The 14,932-nt window shown below is 48.6% G+C and overlaps 1 protein-coding gene across 5 annotated transcripts in view; it reads left to right on the forward strand.

Moving 5' to 3' along the window:
- The window catches only part of LOC310792104 (E3 ubiquitin-protein ligase mib1), an 81,220-nt gene that overhangs the window by 56,035 nt on the left and 10,253 nt on the right, over nucleotides 1-14,932 (forward strand). For all 5 annotated transcript variants that reach the window (XM_083653816.1, XM_083653817.1, XM_083653819.1 and 2 more), the window contains exons 13-15: nucleotides 5,631-5,763; nucleotides 11,537-11,623; nucleotides 12,133-12,291. In XM_083653816.1, the coding sequence (XP_083509942.1) occupies nucleotides 5,631-5,763; nucleotides 11,537-11,623; nucleotides 12,133-12,291 (379 nt within the window). The remainder of the gene's footprint in view (nucleotides 1-5,630; nucleotides 5,764-11,536; nucleotides 11,624-12,132; nucleotides 12,292-14,932) is intronic.

Here is a 14,932-nt window from a genome sequence, read left to right on the forward strand (position 1 = left end):
CTTTTTATTCTCCCCAAAGGCAGGTGGTGCCTTTTGGCCGGCTAATTTCAAAATGCATAATTTGGATCTCCTGTTCTTCCGCTGGAAGCGTTGGCTCTGCTTAGTTAATGGGCCGATGTATGCCAAACACGTCTCCTACATCAGAGTAACCATATGTTTGTGCGCAGCCATTAATCTCTGGCTGGATGTTGACTGTTCCCCGCTCTGCCCTGTCCTACGCACGCTACTGTCCCCCGACTCTCGCTTCCCCTGTTGCAGTAACAGCCACTGACCACACCACACAGATGGCTGTCAGCCAGGCGAGGGCAGCAGAAGGGCCCTGTCGACCCCTTACAAAACACACACACACACACACACACACGTTTTCCCCGCACACTGACACACACACACACACACACACACACACGCACGACTCCCACCGACACGTACGCAGAGCTCAGGGCGTCAGCGTGCGTCCTCCCGGTCAATGACAAATTGCAGCCCAAGACAACAGGCCCCGGTGTAGCTCTCCTGAGGGACTCCTGAGATCTCTCACAGGGTGACCCAGTTCCATCATGTCTCCCCTTCTCTCGCCCGTTTCTCCTCTCCTCCTCCTCTCCCGCTCCCTCCTCCTCTCTGCCTCTCTCTCTCCTCTCCTCTCCTCAGCTGCACGCCCTTCTGCATTCACACGCAGCAGAGAGTGATGGCTTTGGTTTTAAGGTTCAGGTGCGATAATGAGCTCCTCGCTTCACTCTAAATATCTCTCTCTCTCACTCTCTCTCTCTCGCTTCTACCACTCATCGCAGATACCTCTCTGTCTCAGTGGGCTCAGTGTTAACTCCCAGGCCAAGTCGCTACCTTCTGCACAGTAAAAGGCTTGCAGTTTGAACTGACCAGTCTCCCCCCTCTCTCTCTCTCTCTCTCTCTCTCTCTCTCTCTCTCTCTCTCTCTCTCCCGCCCAACGCCCTACCTCAAGGCCCTACTACACACACGCCTTTTCTCATTCGCTCTCAGTCAGTGCGAACACTTACGCAAGAGATAAAAAATATATAAATATATATATATATAACAAGGATTTATTTATTGGTTCTTCATTCATTCTCTTTTTTTCCGCCTTTACAGCAAATAGCGTAACTGCAATGCAGCAGTGTGCCAGCGTGGGGCATTAATATTAATGTCCGCCCATTTCGCCCAGCGTGGCAGGGAGCCTGTCAATCCAGACTCGTACTGTGGAGGGGCTCTCTCCACTCCAGCAAGCACCTTGCCCGTTCACTGCACTGCCTGGCTCGGACACTAGAAGGCGCCAGTCTGCCCTCAAAGAGTAGTCCATGTGGTAGTAGTGTAGCGAGTGTGCACTCATTGGCCCAGTTGTACAACATATAGGAGATATTTCCAGCCAATCCAGATTGCCCAAAATGGTGAGTTAATGCACCAATAGGAGGAACGGTGGGGAGGAGAAGAACAAAGGCTTTACATGGGACACCTGCCCTTGGCTCTGGTGGAAACTGGTGTAGTTAAGCAAAGAAAGTGTGTTCCAGGATTGCCTGTGTAGTCAGTGTTGTAGGAACTTGAGAGTGAGGAGTATGTTGGGGGATCTATTTCACGTTATCGTTTCAGGCAACAATCTGATGTGGCGACGTCTTCTCTGAACACTAATGCACTTATTTTAAGTCTCAACTGCCACGCGGCGGGAGCACCACACCACAGACGATACATCTACACTACGCCAGCAAATAGTTCTTTATACAGAAGACGACACTTTACCAATGTGAGATTAGGCGGAATGGGCGCGGTTGCTATCACATTTAAGCAGCGCTCCTCTGCATTAAGTGCTTGGAGATAGCTGCAAGCAATGCAGGTGTGTGCGTAAGCCTCTGTTCTGTGCAATGAGAGGCAGAGAGAGAGTGAGCGAGAGAGCCTGATGAGAGGCAGAGAGAGAGAGAGAGAGAGAGAGCCTGATGAGAGGCAGAGAGAGAGAGAGCCTGATGAGAGGCAGAGAGAGAGAGAGAGAGCCTGATGAGAGGCAGAGAGAGAGAGAGAGAGAGCCTGATGAGAGGCAGAGAGAGAGAGAGAGAGCCTGATGAGAGGCAGAGAGAGAGAGAGAGAGAGAGCCTGATGAGAGAGAGAGAGAGAGAGAGAGAGAGAGAGAGAGCCTGATGAGAGGCAGAGAGAGAGAGAGAGAGAGAGCCTGATGAGAGGCAGAGAGAGAGAGAGAGCCTGATGAGAGGCAGAGAGAGAGAGAGAGAGCCTGATGAGAGAGAGAGAGAGAGAGAGAGAGAGAGCCTGATGAGAGGCAGAGAGAGAGAGAGAGAGAGAGAGAGCCTGATGAGAGAGAGAGAGAGAGAGAGAGAGCCTGATGAGAGGCAGAGAGAGAGAGAGAGAGAGGCAGAGAGAGAGAGAGCCTGATGAGAGGCAGAGAGAGAGAGAGCCTGATGAGGCAGAGAGAGAGAGAGAGCCTGATGAGAGGCAGAGAGAGAGAGAGAGAGAGCCTGATGAGAGGCAGAGAGAGAGAGAGAGAGAGCCTGATGAGAGGCAGAGAGAGAGAGAGAGAGCCTGATGAGAGGCAGAGAGAGAGAGAGAGCCTGATGAGAGGCAGAGAGAGAGAGAGAGCCTGATGAGAGGCAGAGAGAGAGAGAGAGAGCCTGATGAGAGGCAGAGAGAGAGAGAGAGAGCCTGATGAGAGGCAGAGAGAGAGAGAGAGAGAGAGAGAGAGCCTGATGAGAGGCAGAGAGAGAGAGAGAGAGAGAGCCTGATGAGAGGCAGAGAGAGAGAGAGAGAGAGCCTGATGAGAGGCAGAGAGAGAGAGAGAGAGCCTGATGAGAGGCAGAGAGAGAGAGAGCCTGATGAGAGGCAGAGAGAGAGAGAGAGAGCCTGATGAGAGGCAGAGAGAGAGCCTGATGAGAGGCAGAGAGAGAGAGAGAGAGAGAGCCTGATGAGAGGCAGAGAGAGAGAGAGCCTGATGAGAGGCAGAGAGAGAGAGAGAGAGCCTGATGAGAGGCAGAGAGAGAGCCTGATGAGAGGCAGAGAGAGAGAGAGAGAGCCTGATGAGAGGCAGAGAGAGAGAGAGAGAGAGCCTGATGAGAGGCAGAGAGAGAGAGAGAGAGAGAGAGAGAGAGAGCCTGATGAGAGGCAGAGAGAGAGAGAGAGAGAGCCTGATGAGAGGCAGAGAGAGAGAGAGAGAGAGAGAGCCTGATGAGAGGCAGAGAGAGAGAGAGAGAGAGCCTGATGAGGCAGAGAGAGAGAGAGAGCCTGATGAGAGGCAGAGAGAGAGAGAGCCTGATGAGAGGCAGAGAGAGAGAGAGCCTGATGAGAGGCAGAGAGAGAGAGAGAGAGAGAGAGAGAGCGCCTGATGAGAGGCAGAGAGAGAGAGAGAGAGAGCCTGATGAGAGGCAGAGAGAAAGAGAGAGAGAGAGCCTGATGAGAGGCAGAAAGAGAGAGAGAGAGAGAGCCTGATGGGGCCGGGAGAGAGAGAGAGAGAGAGAGAGAGCCTGATGAGAGGCAGAGAGAGAGAAAGCGAGCGAAAGAGAGAGAGCCTTATGAGAGGCAGGGAGAGAGAAAGCGAGTGAGAGAGAGAGCCCGGGATCAGCGTGCTGCGCTGTTCATCACTGCAGTACGGCAGGCAGCTGTACGCGGCTCTCTGTCCGCACAGAGGTGCTGCCCCCTGCCTCACTCTCTCTCTCTGCCTCCCTCTAGAGGCTGTGCTGATGATGTCCTCTTTTATGACTCCAGAAGGAGGGGAGACGGGCTATAGGTTCAGCCCTAAGCAGGTTGTGCTTGCTCCTCTTCCTTTTCTCCGTTAAATAGTTCACTCATTTCACTGATTGCGCAGGCTATGACCCCCCACTGTGCCGTACTAGACCCCGTTTCCTCCCCGCCCTGTACTAGACCCTGTTCACCTCGTCGTTAGGTGCATCAATATTCGGGCGGGCGCTGTTCAGCCATGTCGAAATCAGGGCGAACGCGGGCCGCCGCCTTTTGTCGCAGTTCAAAGATATGCCCTGCACGATTCTTCAGGGTTAATCAAGGTTAGAAGTGTTCCCTTCACTGTCTCTGCTCTAATGCTCTGTGATGGTACATTGTGTACCCGGCGACATTGCTACACAATACATCTACGCCACACACACTTCAGGGATGTGATTTTTTTTTTTAAAGTTTATCGTTTCATGTTTTAATGTTGTTGTTTTTGGACATAATGGGAAGTTTGTGTTTGTCTTTTTGTGTTCCTGGCCCATATCCATGACAGACGCCACCGTTCATACAGTCAAATAGATGTGCACATGCACCATATGCCCGGATGTGTGCCCAGGGGCTAGGGCAAGAGGAGGGGAGGGGGGGGGGGGCGGCTGTGCGGGGGCGAGAGGAGGAGGGGGGGGGGGGGGGTTCGGGGGCGAGAGGAGGGGGGGGGGGGGGTTCGGGGGCGAGAGGAGGGGGGGGGGGGGGGGGGGGGTTCGGGGGCGAGAGATAATGGATGAGTCCAAAGAGGTGCTCGGCTAAAGCTGCCATGATATGAAACATATATAAGTCCACACAGCGGGTGGGAGGGTGTTGGCACACAAATTGCATGAGTGCATTTCTAGCTAGCACTTTTAATTGAACCTACCTCTCATGTGAACGCAGCTTTTCCCTTTTCCCCCCCCCCCCCCGTGCTACCTTCATGTCATCTTTGCATATAATTAAGGAAAAGGGGGAGGGGCGGGGGGGGGGGGGGGGGGGGTGGTGGTGTGTGTATGTGTACGGCGTCTGCTCACCAGTGTATTTGAAGTCTCTTTTCTTCCTGGCACTGTAGGGACTGTCAGTCAGCGTCGCTGCTGATCCCCATCACCAGTCACTCCCCTCGCTAGGCAGCGTTCCTCTGGTGCCGCTGCCTCCCTCTCTCTCTCTCTCTCTCTCTCTCTCTCTCTAAACGACCTTCAAATGGAGCAGAAGTGACTGGCTCTGTTCAGCACACCACCAGGCCCCCTTCTCTTAAACAGCACCGTTTCAACAATACATCCCCCCCCCCCCCTCTCTTCCCTCCCACTCTGTTTCTCCCCCACGAAGAGACCCAAGTGAATGCAGCGATATCTCGTGGTAATTACCGTTTTGCCTCCCGATGATCGGCGCCTTTTTTTTTTTTTTGCGCATCGTCGTGGGAGAAGTGGCTTTTTCCCTTTTGAACTGGGAGCTCCTCTAAAAGAACACACAGCAGCAGCACTTGTACCGCTCAAAAGACTGTGATGTCAATAACCAACTCTGCGAGGGGAAGCAAATCCGCCCTAAGTTGATTTAGTATTCCTGTCCCCATGTGTGAAAATAGGATATGCTCTGCTGTCAGAAGGAACAGAGGCGTATTGGAGTCTGCTGGGTATCAGCAGCAGCACACAACTTGTGATGTGTTTGCAGCACGCGGCAGGATGAGGCTGACCCTGAGCTGTGACACGGTGCATCATGGGACGTTCAACCACACATAGATGAATTGGAGCATGTTACGGCCCATCTCCACCTTATTGATCCAATTGAGTGTATTGCCTTTACCTTCTCTGGGCGTTTTCTGACATGTGCCCCCCCTCCCCCCAGCCTGCCTCCACTCAGTGTTCTCTCTCTCTCTCTCTCTCTCTCTCCCCCCTCTCTCTGTGCTCTCTCTCTCGTCCTCTCTCTCTCTCTCCGTGCAGTGCCATGCGCGTGCTGCTGTCCAAGCTGCCCAGGCCCTGGATCGTGGACGAGAAGAAGGACGACGGTTACACCGCGCTCCACCTGGCCGCCCTCAATAACCACGTGGAGGTGGCAGAGCTCCTGGTGCACCAGGTAACATTCCACACACACACACACACACACACACACGTGTGTGCGCGCACATACACATGCGAGCGCATCAAGCTCATTTTAATACACGTCTAATCCCACACCTTGGCGTTCAACTCATTCAAGCTCCTACAAGACTCTTTCCTGCACATTGGCCCATAGTAGGGCCGGGCGATATGACTTCAAATCACAATCACCATTATTTCAAACCTTTACCTCTCGATTATGATTAATGAACGATTATTTATTTCATACGCCTTTTCTTTAACACTGCCCTCATAGTTCTCTGACAAGCCGGTCTGTACTGTTCTGTACTGTACTGTTCTGTACTGTACTGTACTGTACTGTTCTGTTGGTTGGTTCAGTGTTCTCACTCGTGGCATCCTCCATGCCGACAGCTTGGCTTTGAGTGAACGTCTGAACGCGGACTAACGTTAGTTGGACGGGGCGGAGGCACGTGACTGAACACGACGTAGTAACGGGGACAGTTCATGAACGCACGCATTGGGCAAAGTATTAACCCAATTAACATGAATTAATTCAATTAATGAAATAATTGACATGAGCCAGATTAAGTCGGATAAAGGTTCTAAATGTCTTTTTCGATACATTTTGGGTTAATTGCCCAGCCTAAGCTGCTTCAGCTCAGCCTCCTATCCTGCCTCCCTCTGCCTACACACTATTAAGAGCAGCTTCTACTCTACTCCCTGCAGCCAGCAAGCTGCAGAGCAGGTGAAGCATCTATAACTGCTTTTATTTATTTTTTATTGAATCCATATGGTTCGCCGGAGCCTCCGGGGGCATTCTTTAGTACTGCGGGGCCTTATCTCCTCCCCCTCCTCTCTTGTAATCATAGGTCCATGCTCTTTTCCCTTCTGAGATTGCAGTGCTACCTCCCCGAAGACGGACACTCACACGACTGTGCAGCACCAGTGTACCGACCGAGTGGGAAGTGGGTTAATGAGGACGTAGCGCAGGGGCAGCAACGTTGCCGCAACATTTCGACATGAGAAAAGTCGGCTGCGCTTAAGGGGGGGGACGCCCTTTTGGCAAAGTCCCTGCAATGGGCTGGCTTCGCAGTGATGGCTCAGCTCTCTATTCAGCAGTTGCACCACAGTAGAAGGTGCAGTGCAGATTCGCAGCCAGCCAGCCAGTCAGTCAGTCAGTCAGTCAGTCAGTCAGTCAGTCAGCCTTATTACTCGGGGAGTTCACACACTGGCTGATCACAATGCTTATCTTCCCTCCGTATCTCCTCAGCTGAGGTGTTCGCGATTGGAAATGACAATCACATGCAGCGTTAGTGTTAGGATGCGCTTTTCCTGCCTCTAAGGTAATACTTTGTTGGTCGGCAAGGTTGAAGGATGGTGCATATACCTAGAAAGATGCTTCACCCTCCCTACACAGTGAAGGATGGTGCATATACCTAGAAAGATGCTTCACCCTCCCTACACAGTGAAGGATGGTGCATATACCTAGAAAGATGCTTCACCCTCCCTACACAGTGAAGGATGGTGCATATACCTAGAAAGATGCTTCACCCCCCCTACACAGTGAAGGATGGTGCATATACCTAGAAAGATGCTTCACCCTCCCTACACAGTGAAGGATGGTTCATATACCTAGAAAGATGCTTCACCCTCCCTACACAGTGAAGGATGGTGCATATACCTAGAAAGATGCTTCACCCCCTACACAGTGAAGGATGATGCATATACCTAGAAAGATGCTTCACCCTCTACACAGTGAAGCATGGTGCATATACCTAGAAAGATGCTTCACCCTCCCTACACAGTGAAGGATGGTGCATATACCTAGAAAGATGCTTCACCCCCTACACAGTGAAGGATGGAGCATATACCTAGAAAGATGCTTCACCCTCCCTACACAGTGAAGGATGGTGCATATACCTAGAAAGATGCTTCACCCTCTACACAGTGAAGGATGGTGCATATACCTAGAAAGATGCTTCACCCTCCCTACACAGTGAAGGATGGTGCATATACCTAGAAAGATGCTTCACCCCCCCTACACAGTGAAGGATGGTGCATATACCTAGAAAGATGCTTCACCCCCTACACAGTGAAGGATGGTGCATATACCTAGAAAGATGCTTCACCCTCCCTACACAGTGAAGGATGGTGCATATACCTAGAAAGATGCTTCACCCTCTACACAGTGAAGGATGGTGCATATACCTAGAAAGATGCTTCACCTCCTACACCAGGGGCGGACTGGGATCATAATTCAGGCCGGGCATTAGATACCAAGCAGGCCAGGCCAATACGGGCCGACGCGCGTGCCGGCGTCCGAAGGGCGCCGGCGGAAAATTTGGGTCGTTCGAAGCTCAATTTGGGCTGTTTGAAGCCCGATTTGGGCCGTTTGAAGCCCAATTTGGGCCGTTTGAAGCCAGATTTGGGTCGTTTAAAGCCAGATTTGGGCTGTTTGAAGCCCGATTTGGGCCGTTTGAAGCCCAATTTCTGTATGCAAATTTTTTTTTACCTTTTATCTTACTTTTTATTTATTTTTATTTTTACTTATTTTTTATGTATTTCTAAAACCAACTGTTTACACATGCACCCTATGCACTTTACATGTGTATAAACAATGTTGCGTCCTGCACCCTTGCGGCTCAGATCCATGTACGCTGAGGGACACGAGGAACCAAATGCACTATCTCGGTCTGATCACACTGAGCTCCCTTCCTATTTCCCTTCTTGTGTATGTATGTATTTTGTATTTTGTGACCGAAATGAAATACAATATGTTTACTTGCAACGGTGATGAACTGTAGAAACTGAATTGCCCCCCGGGGATAAATAAAGTTTTCTCAACTCAACTCAACTCAACTCAACTCAACTCAACTCAATTTGGGCCGTTTGAAGCCCAATTTGGGCCAAGTCCAATTTTACAATGAGATGCACCCACTTTAAACCTGAATAAAGTAATAAAACCACTAGTAAACCAGTAGGCGGCGCCTGGCCTGCTGTTCAGTGAGTGGCCTGGCCTGGCCTGCAAAAAAAAAAAAAAAATTTTTTTTTTTTTTTTTTTTTTTTTTGGCAGGCCAGGCCAGGCCACCGGGCATTTGCCCGACGTGCCCGATTATGCAGTCCGCCACTGCCCTACACAGTGAAGGATGGTGCATATACCTAGAAAGATGCTTCACCCCCTACACAGTGAAGGATGGTGCATATACCTAGAAAGATGCTTCACCCCCCCTACACAGTGAAGGATGGTGCATATACCTAGAAAGATGCTTCACCCTCCCTACACAGTGAAGGATGGTGCATATACCTAGAAAGATGCTTCACCCCCTACACAGTGAAGGATGGTGCATATACCTAGAAAGATGCTTCACCCTCCCTACACAGTGAAGGATGGTGCATATACCTAGAAAGATGCTTCACCCTCCCTACACAGTGAAGGATGGTGCATATACCTAGAAAGATGCTTCACCCTCCCTACACAGTGAAGGATGGTGCATATACCTAGAAAGATGCTTCACCCCCTACACAGTGAAGGATGGTGCATATACCTAGAAAGATGCTTCACCCCCCCTACACAGTGAAGGATGGTGCATATACCTAGAAAGATGCTTCACCCCCCTACACAGTGAAGGATGGTGCATATACCTAGAAAGATGCTTCACCCCCTACACAGTGAAGGATGGTGCATATACCTAGAAAGATGCTTCACCCCCCCTACACAGTGAAGGATGGTGCATATACCTAGAAAGATGCTTCACCCCCTACACAGTGAAGGATGGTGCATATACCTAGAAAGATGCTTCACCCTCCCTACACAGTGAAGGATGGTGCATATACCTAGAAAGATGCTTCACCCCCTACACAGTGAAGGATGGTGCATATACCTAGAAAGATGCTTCACCCCCCCTACACAGTGAAGGATGGTGCATATACCTAGAAAGATGCTTCACCCCCCTACACAGTGAAGGATGGTGCATATACCTAGAAAGATGCTTCACCCTCCCTACACAGTGAAGGATGGTGCATATACCTAGAAAGATGCTTCACCCTCCCTACACAGTGAAGGATGGTGCATATACCTAGAAAGATGCTTCACCCTCCCTACACAGTGAAGGATGGTGCATATACCTAGAAAGATGCTTCACCCCCCTACACAGTGAAGGATGGTGCAGATACCTAGAAAGATGCTTCACCCTCCCTACACAGTGAAGGATGGTGCATATACCTAGAAAGATGCTTCCCCCCCCTACACAGTGAAGGATGGTGCATATACCTAGAAAGATGCTTCACCCCCCTACACAGTGAAGGATGGTGCATATACCTAGAAAGATGCTTCACCCTCCCTACACAGTGAAGGATGGTGCATATACCTAGAAAGATGCTTCCCCCCCCTACACAGTGAAGGATGGTGCATATACCTAGAAAGATGCTTCCCCCCCTACACAGTGAAGGATGGTGCATATACCTAGAAAGATGCTTAACCCCCTACACAGTGAAGGATGGTGCATATACCTAGAAAGATGCTTAACCCCCTACACAGTGAAGGATGGTGCATATACCTAGAAAGATGCTTAACTCCCTACACAGTGAAGGATGGTGCATATACCTAGAAAGATGCTTCACCCCCCCCTACACAGTGAAGGATGGTGCATATACCTAGAAAGATGCTTCACCCCCTACACAGTGAAGGATGGTGCATATACCTAGAAAGATGCTTCCCCCCCTACACAGTGAAGGATGGTGCATATACCTAGAAAGATGCTTCCCCCCCCTACACAGTGAAGGATGGTGCATATACCTAGAAAGATGCTTCCCCCCCCTACACAGTGAAGGATGGTGCATATACCTAGAAAGATGCTTCACCCCCTACACAGTGAAGGATGGTGCATATACCTAGAAAGATGCTTCACCCCCTACACAGTGAAGGATGGTGCATATACCTAGAAAGATGCTTCCCCCCCTACACAGTGAAGGATGGTGCATATAACTAGAAAGATGCTTCCCCCCCTACACAGTGAAGGATGGTGCATATACCTAGAAAGATGCTTCACCCCCTACACAGTGAAGGATGGTGCATATACCTAGAAAGATGCTTCCCCCCCTACACAGTGAAGGATGGTGCATATACCTAGAAAGATGCTTCCCCTCCCTACACAGTGAAGGATGGTGCATATACCTAGAAAGATGCTTCACCCTCCCTACACAGTGAAGGATGGTGCATATACCTAGAAAGATGCTTCACCCCCCCCTACACAGTGAAGGATGGTGCATATACCTAGAAAGATGCTTCACCCCCCCTACACAGTGAAGGATGGTGCATATACCTAGAAAGATGCTTCACCCCTCTACACAGTGAAGGATGGTGCATATACCTAGAAAGATGCTTCACCCCCCTACACAGTGAAGGATGGTGCATATACCTAGAAAGATGCTTCACCCCCCCTACACAGTGAAGGATGGTGCATATACCTAGAAAGATGCTTCACCCTCCCTACACAGTGGGAATGCTTTTTGTTTGTTTTGTTGTTCACTCTGATTTGCCCCCTTTTTCTCCCAATTGTACTTGGCCAATTTAGAAACTATATTTTTAACCGCATTCTTTTTCCTTTCTGTGTTTCTCTCTCTTTGGCTTAATTTATCACTTGTGCGTCTGTATGTGCACATGCATACGCGTGTATATGCGATCCTCCATGACTGTTGTCTTTGTTCACCGGCTGTGTGCACACATGTCTGTATGTTTATTGTTTGTAATTGTGTGTTCCCCTCTTGTTCCACCCCCTCTCCCCCCCCAGGGCAGCGCCAGCTTGGACATCCAGAACGTCAACCAGCAGACAGCCTTACACCTGGCAGTGGAACGCCAACACACCCAGATAGTCCGGGTCAGTGAGTCCTGCTCTCCTCTCCTCTCCTCTCCTCTCCTCTCCTCTCCTCTCCTCTCCTCTCCTCCTTTACTCTCTCACTTCCACCACAAATTGAAGATCCTATCTCCATTTATCTCTCTTATCTGTCCCTCATTCTGGGCCCGTACACAAAAGGGAGTGGAAGAACATCAAAGCAGCCCCACATTTAATTTACACCGGCGGGTGTCCTGCAGCTGAATGAGCGCCCTGCTTTCAGATTGATGCTGTGTAGGGGAAACGCTCTCTGTGTCGTGTTGGATCCAGATTGCCACGTCGCCATCTTGTGGACCCAAGGAAAAATGCAGCCCATAATTGAGGAATATGATGCTGAAGTGAAGCATCTTAAGCATCATCAGCCTTGTGAATCAGTGTAGGGATACTTGCATTGTAGCATAAAATGTGGGTTGTTTTATGCTTATGAAACATTTTATTTTATTTATTTATTTATTTATTTATCTGATTGCCTTTTCTTGTGCTTGTGACAACAGCTGCTGGTGCGGGCGGAGGCCAAGCTGGACGTGCAGGATAAGGATGGCGACACCCCGCTTCACGAGGCACTGCGCCACCACACACTGTCCCAGCTCAGGCAGCTGCAAGACATGCAGGACGTCAGCAAAGTGGAGCCCTGGGAACCTTCCAAGAACACGGTACCCACACAGCCATACATGACTGGACATACATGAAACATACTCAACACACCAAGTCATAGTCATTTACCTGGATCCACTCTCCTTAAGGCATCAGAGCACTAGGTTTGGGTATCATTTGGATTTTAACAATTCGGATTCCGATTATCGATTCCGATTCTTAACGATTCTCAATTCCGATTCTTTGAGGGTCAGGGGCAACACAGGTCACATGCTTATTTCACAGAGAGAGAGAGAAAAAATATTTTCAAAAACCTTTACACAAGTCATATTCAGTCATATTCACAATTGGTACTCGGGATTTTGATTTCAGTTCCCAACCCTACAGAGCACTAAGGTCTATGATTGTACCCCCGCTCTCAAGACCCAGGACAATGGACTCACTGTAATGCAAAATAATCTTTTTATTTTAATATCACAATGAATTGCATGCTTCACTTACAGCTTTGTGGGTGATGGTGATCTGTTCACGGGCATTTATATTATGCATTAGTGTGTATGCTGTTTCTTGCCTAGTTATCTTATTTGGGAAACTTGCAATTTACTATCTTCATGGTTAATGGTTGATAGAATCATGTATACCTATTGGCTAATGATTAGATCAACTAATGAGTAGATCAACTGAACTGGGACGTTTCCTTATTTGAAAATTCTGACTTCCTGGACCCTGAATCAGTTTGAAATTTAAAGTGATGAGCAAAACACTTAGCTCATTATGATCTTAAAAATAAAAAGATCCTTTTGCATGAATCCTCCATTGTCCTCGGTCTTGAGTGTGTAATTACAGCCATACTATATATACCATACCATATATACCATACCATATATACCATAGGGATGCCACGGTGTTGACATTTTCCCACCGGGTAATAAACACGTGTCAGCACCGGTGTTACCGGTTACACCGTGTAAAAAAACAAAAAACAGACTCCAGAGCTGCTCAGCAGTCCTCACGGTCCGGAGTTTTAATTTAACTGCTCTCAGTCACACCCGTCAAGATATAGTCACCAATGCAAGCGTGGTAGGGATGTCAGGTTAACCACAGAGAATAGTTTGGAGCAGTTACGTTTGTCGGTCTATAAATTAGGCTACTTTGCACACAGTCCTTTCTACCCCATGTTTCTCCCCCACTGCCCAGTCAGTCAGCCCCTCCCATCCCTGCTGCTGCGCGCTGTTGTGAGCGCTGTCTGTCAGCCTCACATAACGTTAAACACTGGGGACAGATCTCCTCCTGGAGAAAAGAAACTAACGTCATTAGCCACAAATCTGGTGATTTCTTCTGGCCATGGGATTAACGTGACCAGCAAGCAGCAGTAAGCCAGGCAATGACGATAGCTGAGTAGCATGTGCTTTTATCACAGCGAAGTCATCAATGCTAATTATTACCATCAATGTTAGCGGAGGTTTAGCTAACATATTAGCATCAATTCTAGCGGAGATTTTTCTCTGTTAAAACCACATTTCCAGAAATGGCAGTGGCAAGAGAATACACACAGGCTTAGATAAGGGTCTTACCTACATGTCTATGAGGGGGGATTGTGTTCACAACATGTACAACTAACGTTACTTGCTGGTCTGTCTAACCAGAGAGATACGAGGAACAGTACAGCCACACTCAGACAGCCAGGATAGGAGGGAGCGCTTGTAATATACACCAGCGCAGCTGAGCGCATGCTGAAACTGTCACGAGCGGGTGGAGTTGAAGGTGTTACCGGTGGGCATGTTATGTAATCGGTTTAAGGCTCCCCACCGTGTAACACCGGTAACACCTAATATCGCGGCAAGCCTAATATACCATACCATATATACCATACCATATATACCATACCATATATACCATACATACCATACCATAGATATTAGGGGTGGGGGAAAAAATCGATTCACCTAAGTATCGCGATTTTTAATGTCACGATTTTTTGGATCAATCTTTTATTCCAGAATCGATAATCGCAAATTAATTTTTTTTTTTTTTTTTTTTTTTTTTTTTTTTTTGGGTGCTTGCAGTCAGGCCACTCACTGAACAGCAGGCCAGGCGCCGCCTACTGGTTTACTAGTGGTTTTATTACTTTATTAGTTAGTCTGAAGTAATAATTACACTTCAGGGTTAAAGTGGGTGCATCTCATTGTAAAATTGGACTTCAAACGGCCCAAATCTGGCTTCAAACGGCCCAAATTTCACGCGCGTTGGCCCATATCGGCCTGGCCTGCTTGGTATCTAATGCCCGGCCTGAATTATGATCCCAGTCCGCCCCTGTTTTTAACTATATCGCCCAGCCCTACTCATGATATATAATATACAGTCTCTAGTGTATGATTCAACTTTTCCCATGTTCTAATCTAGTGTAAAAAAGCAAACAAACTGAAAAAAGAAAAGAAAAAAATAAACAAAAATCGCAATAAATCGTAATATCGAATCGCAATAATCGTAGAATCGCAATACTTAAGAATCGCAATATAAATCGAATCGGCACCCAAGAATCGTGATAGTATCGAATCGGGAGATAAGTGAATCGCCACAGCCCTAATAGATATGTGGTGTATTTTTGACTCGCTCTGTCTTTATTTATTAAACAATTGGCTGCTTTTTGCAAAATCAAGCCATGATTTCTCAAACTATCTCTTAAACCAAAACAATAAG

Source organism: Poromitra crassiceps, assembly GCF_964638095.1.
Source record: "Poromitra crassiceps genome assembly, chromosome: 17".
Lineage (NCBI taxonomy): Eukaryota > Metazoa > Chordata > Actinopteri > Beryciformes > Melamphaidae > Poromitra > Poromitra crassiceps.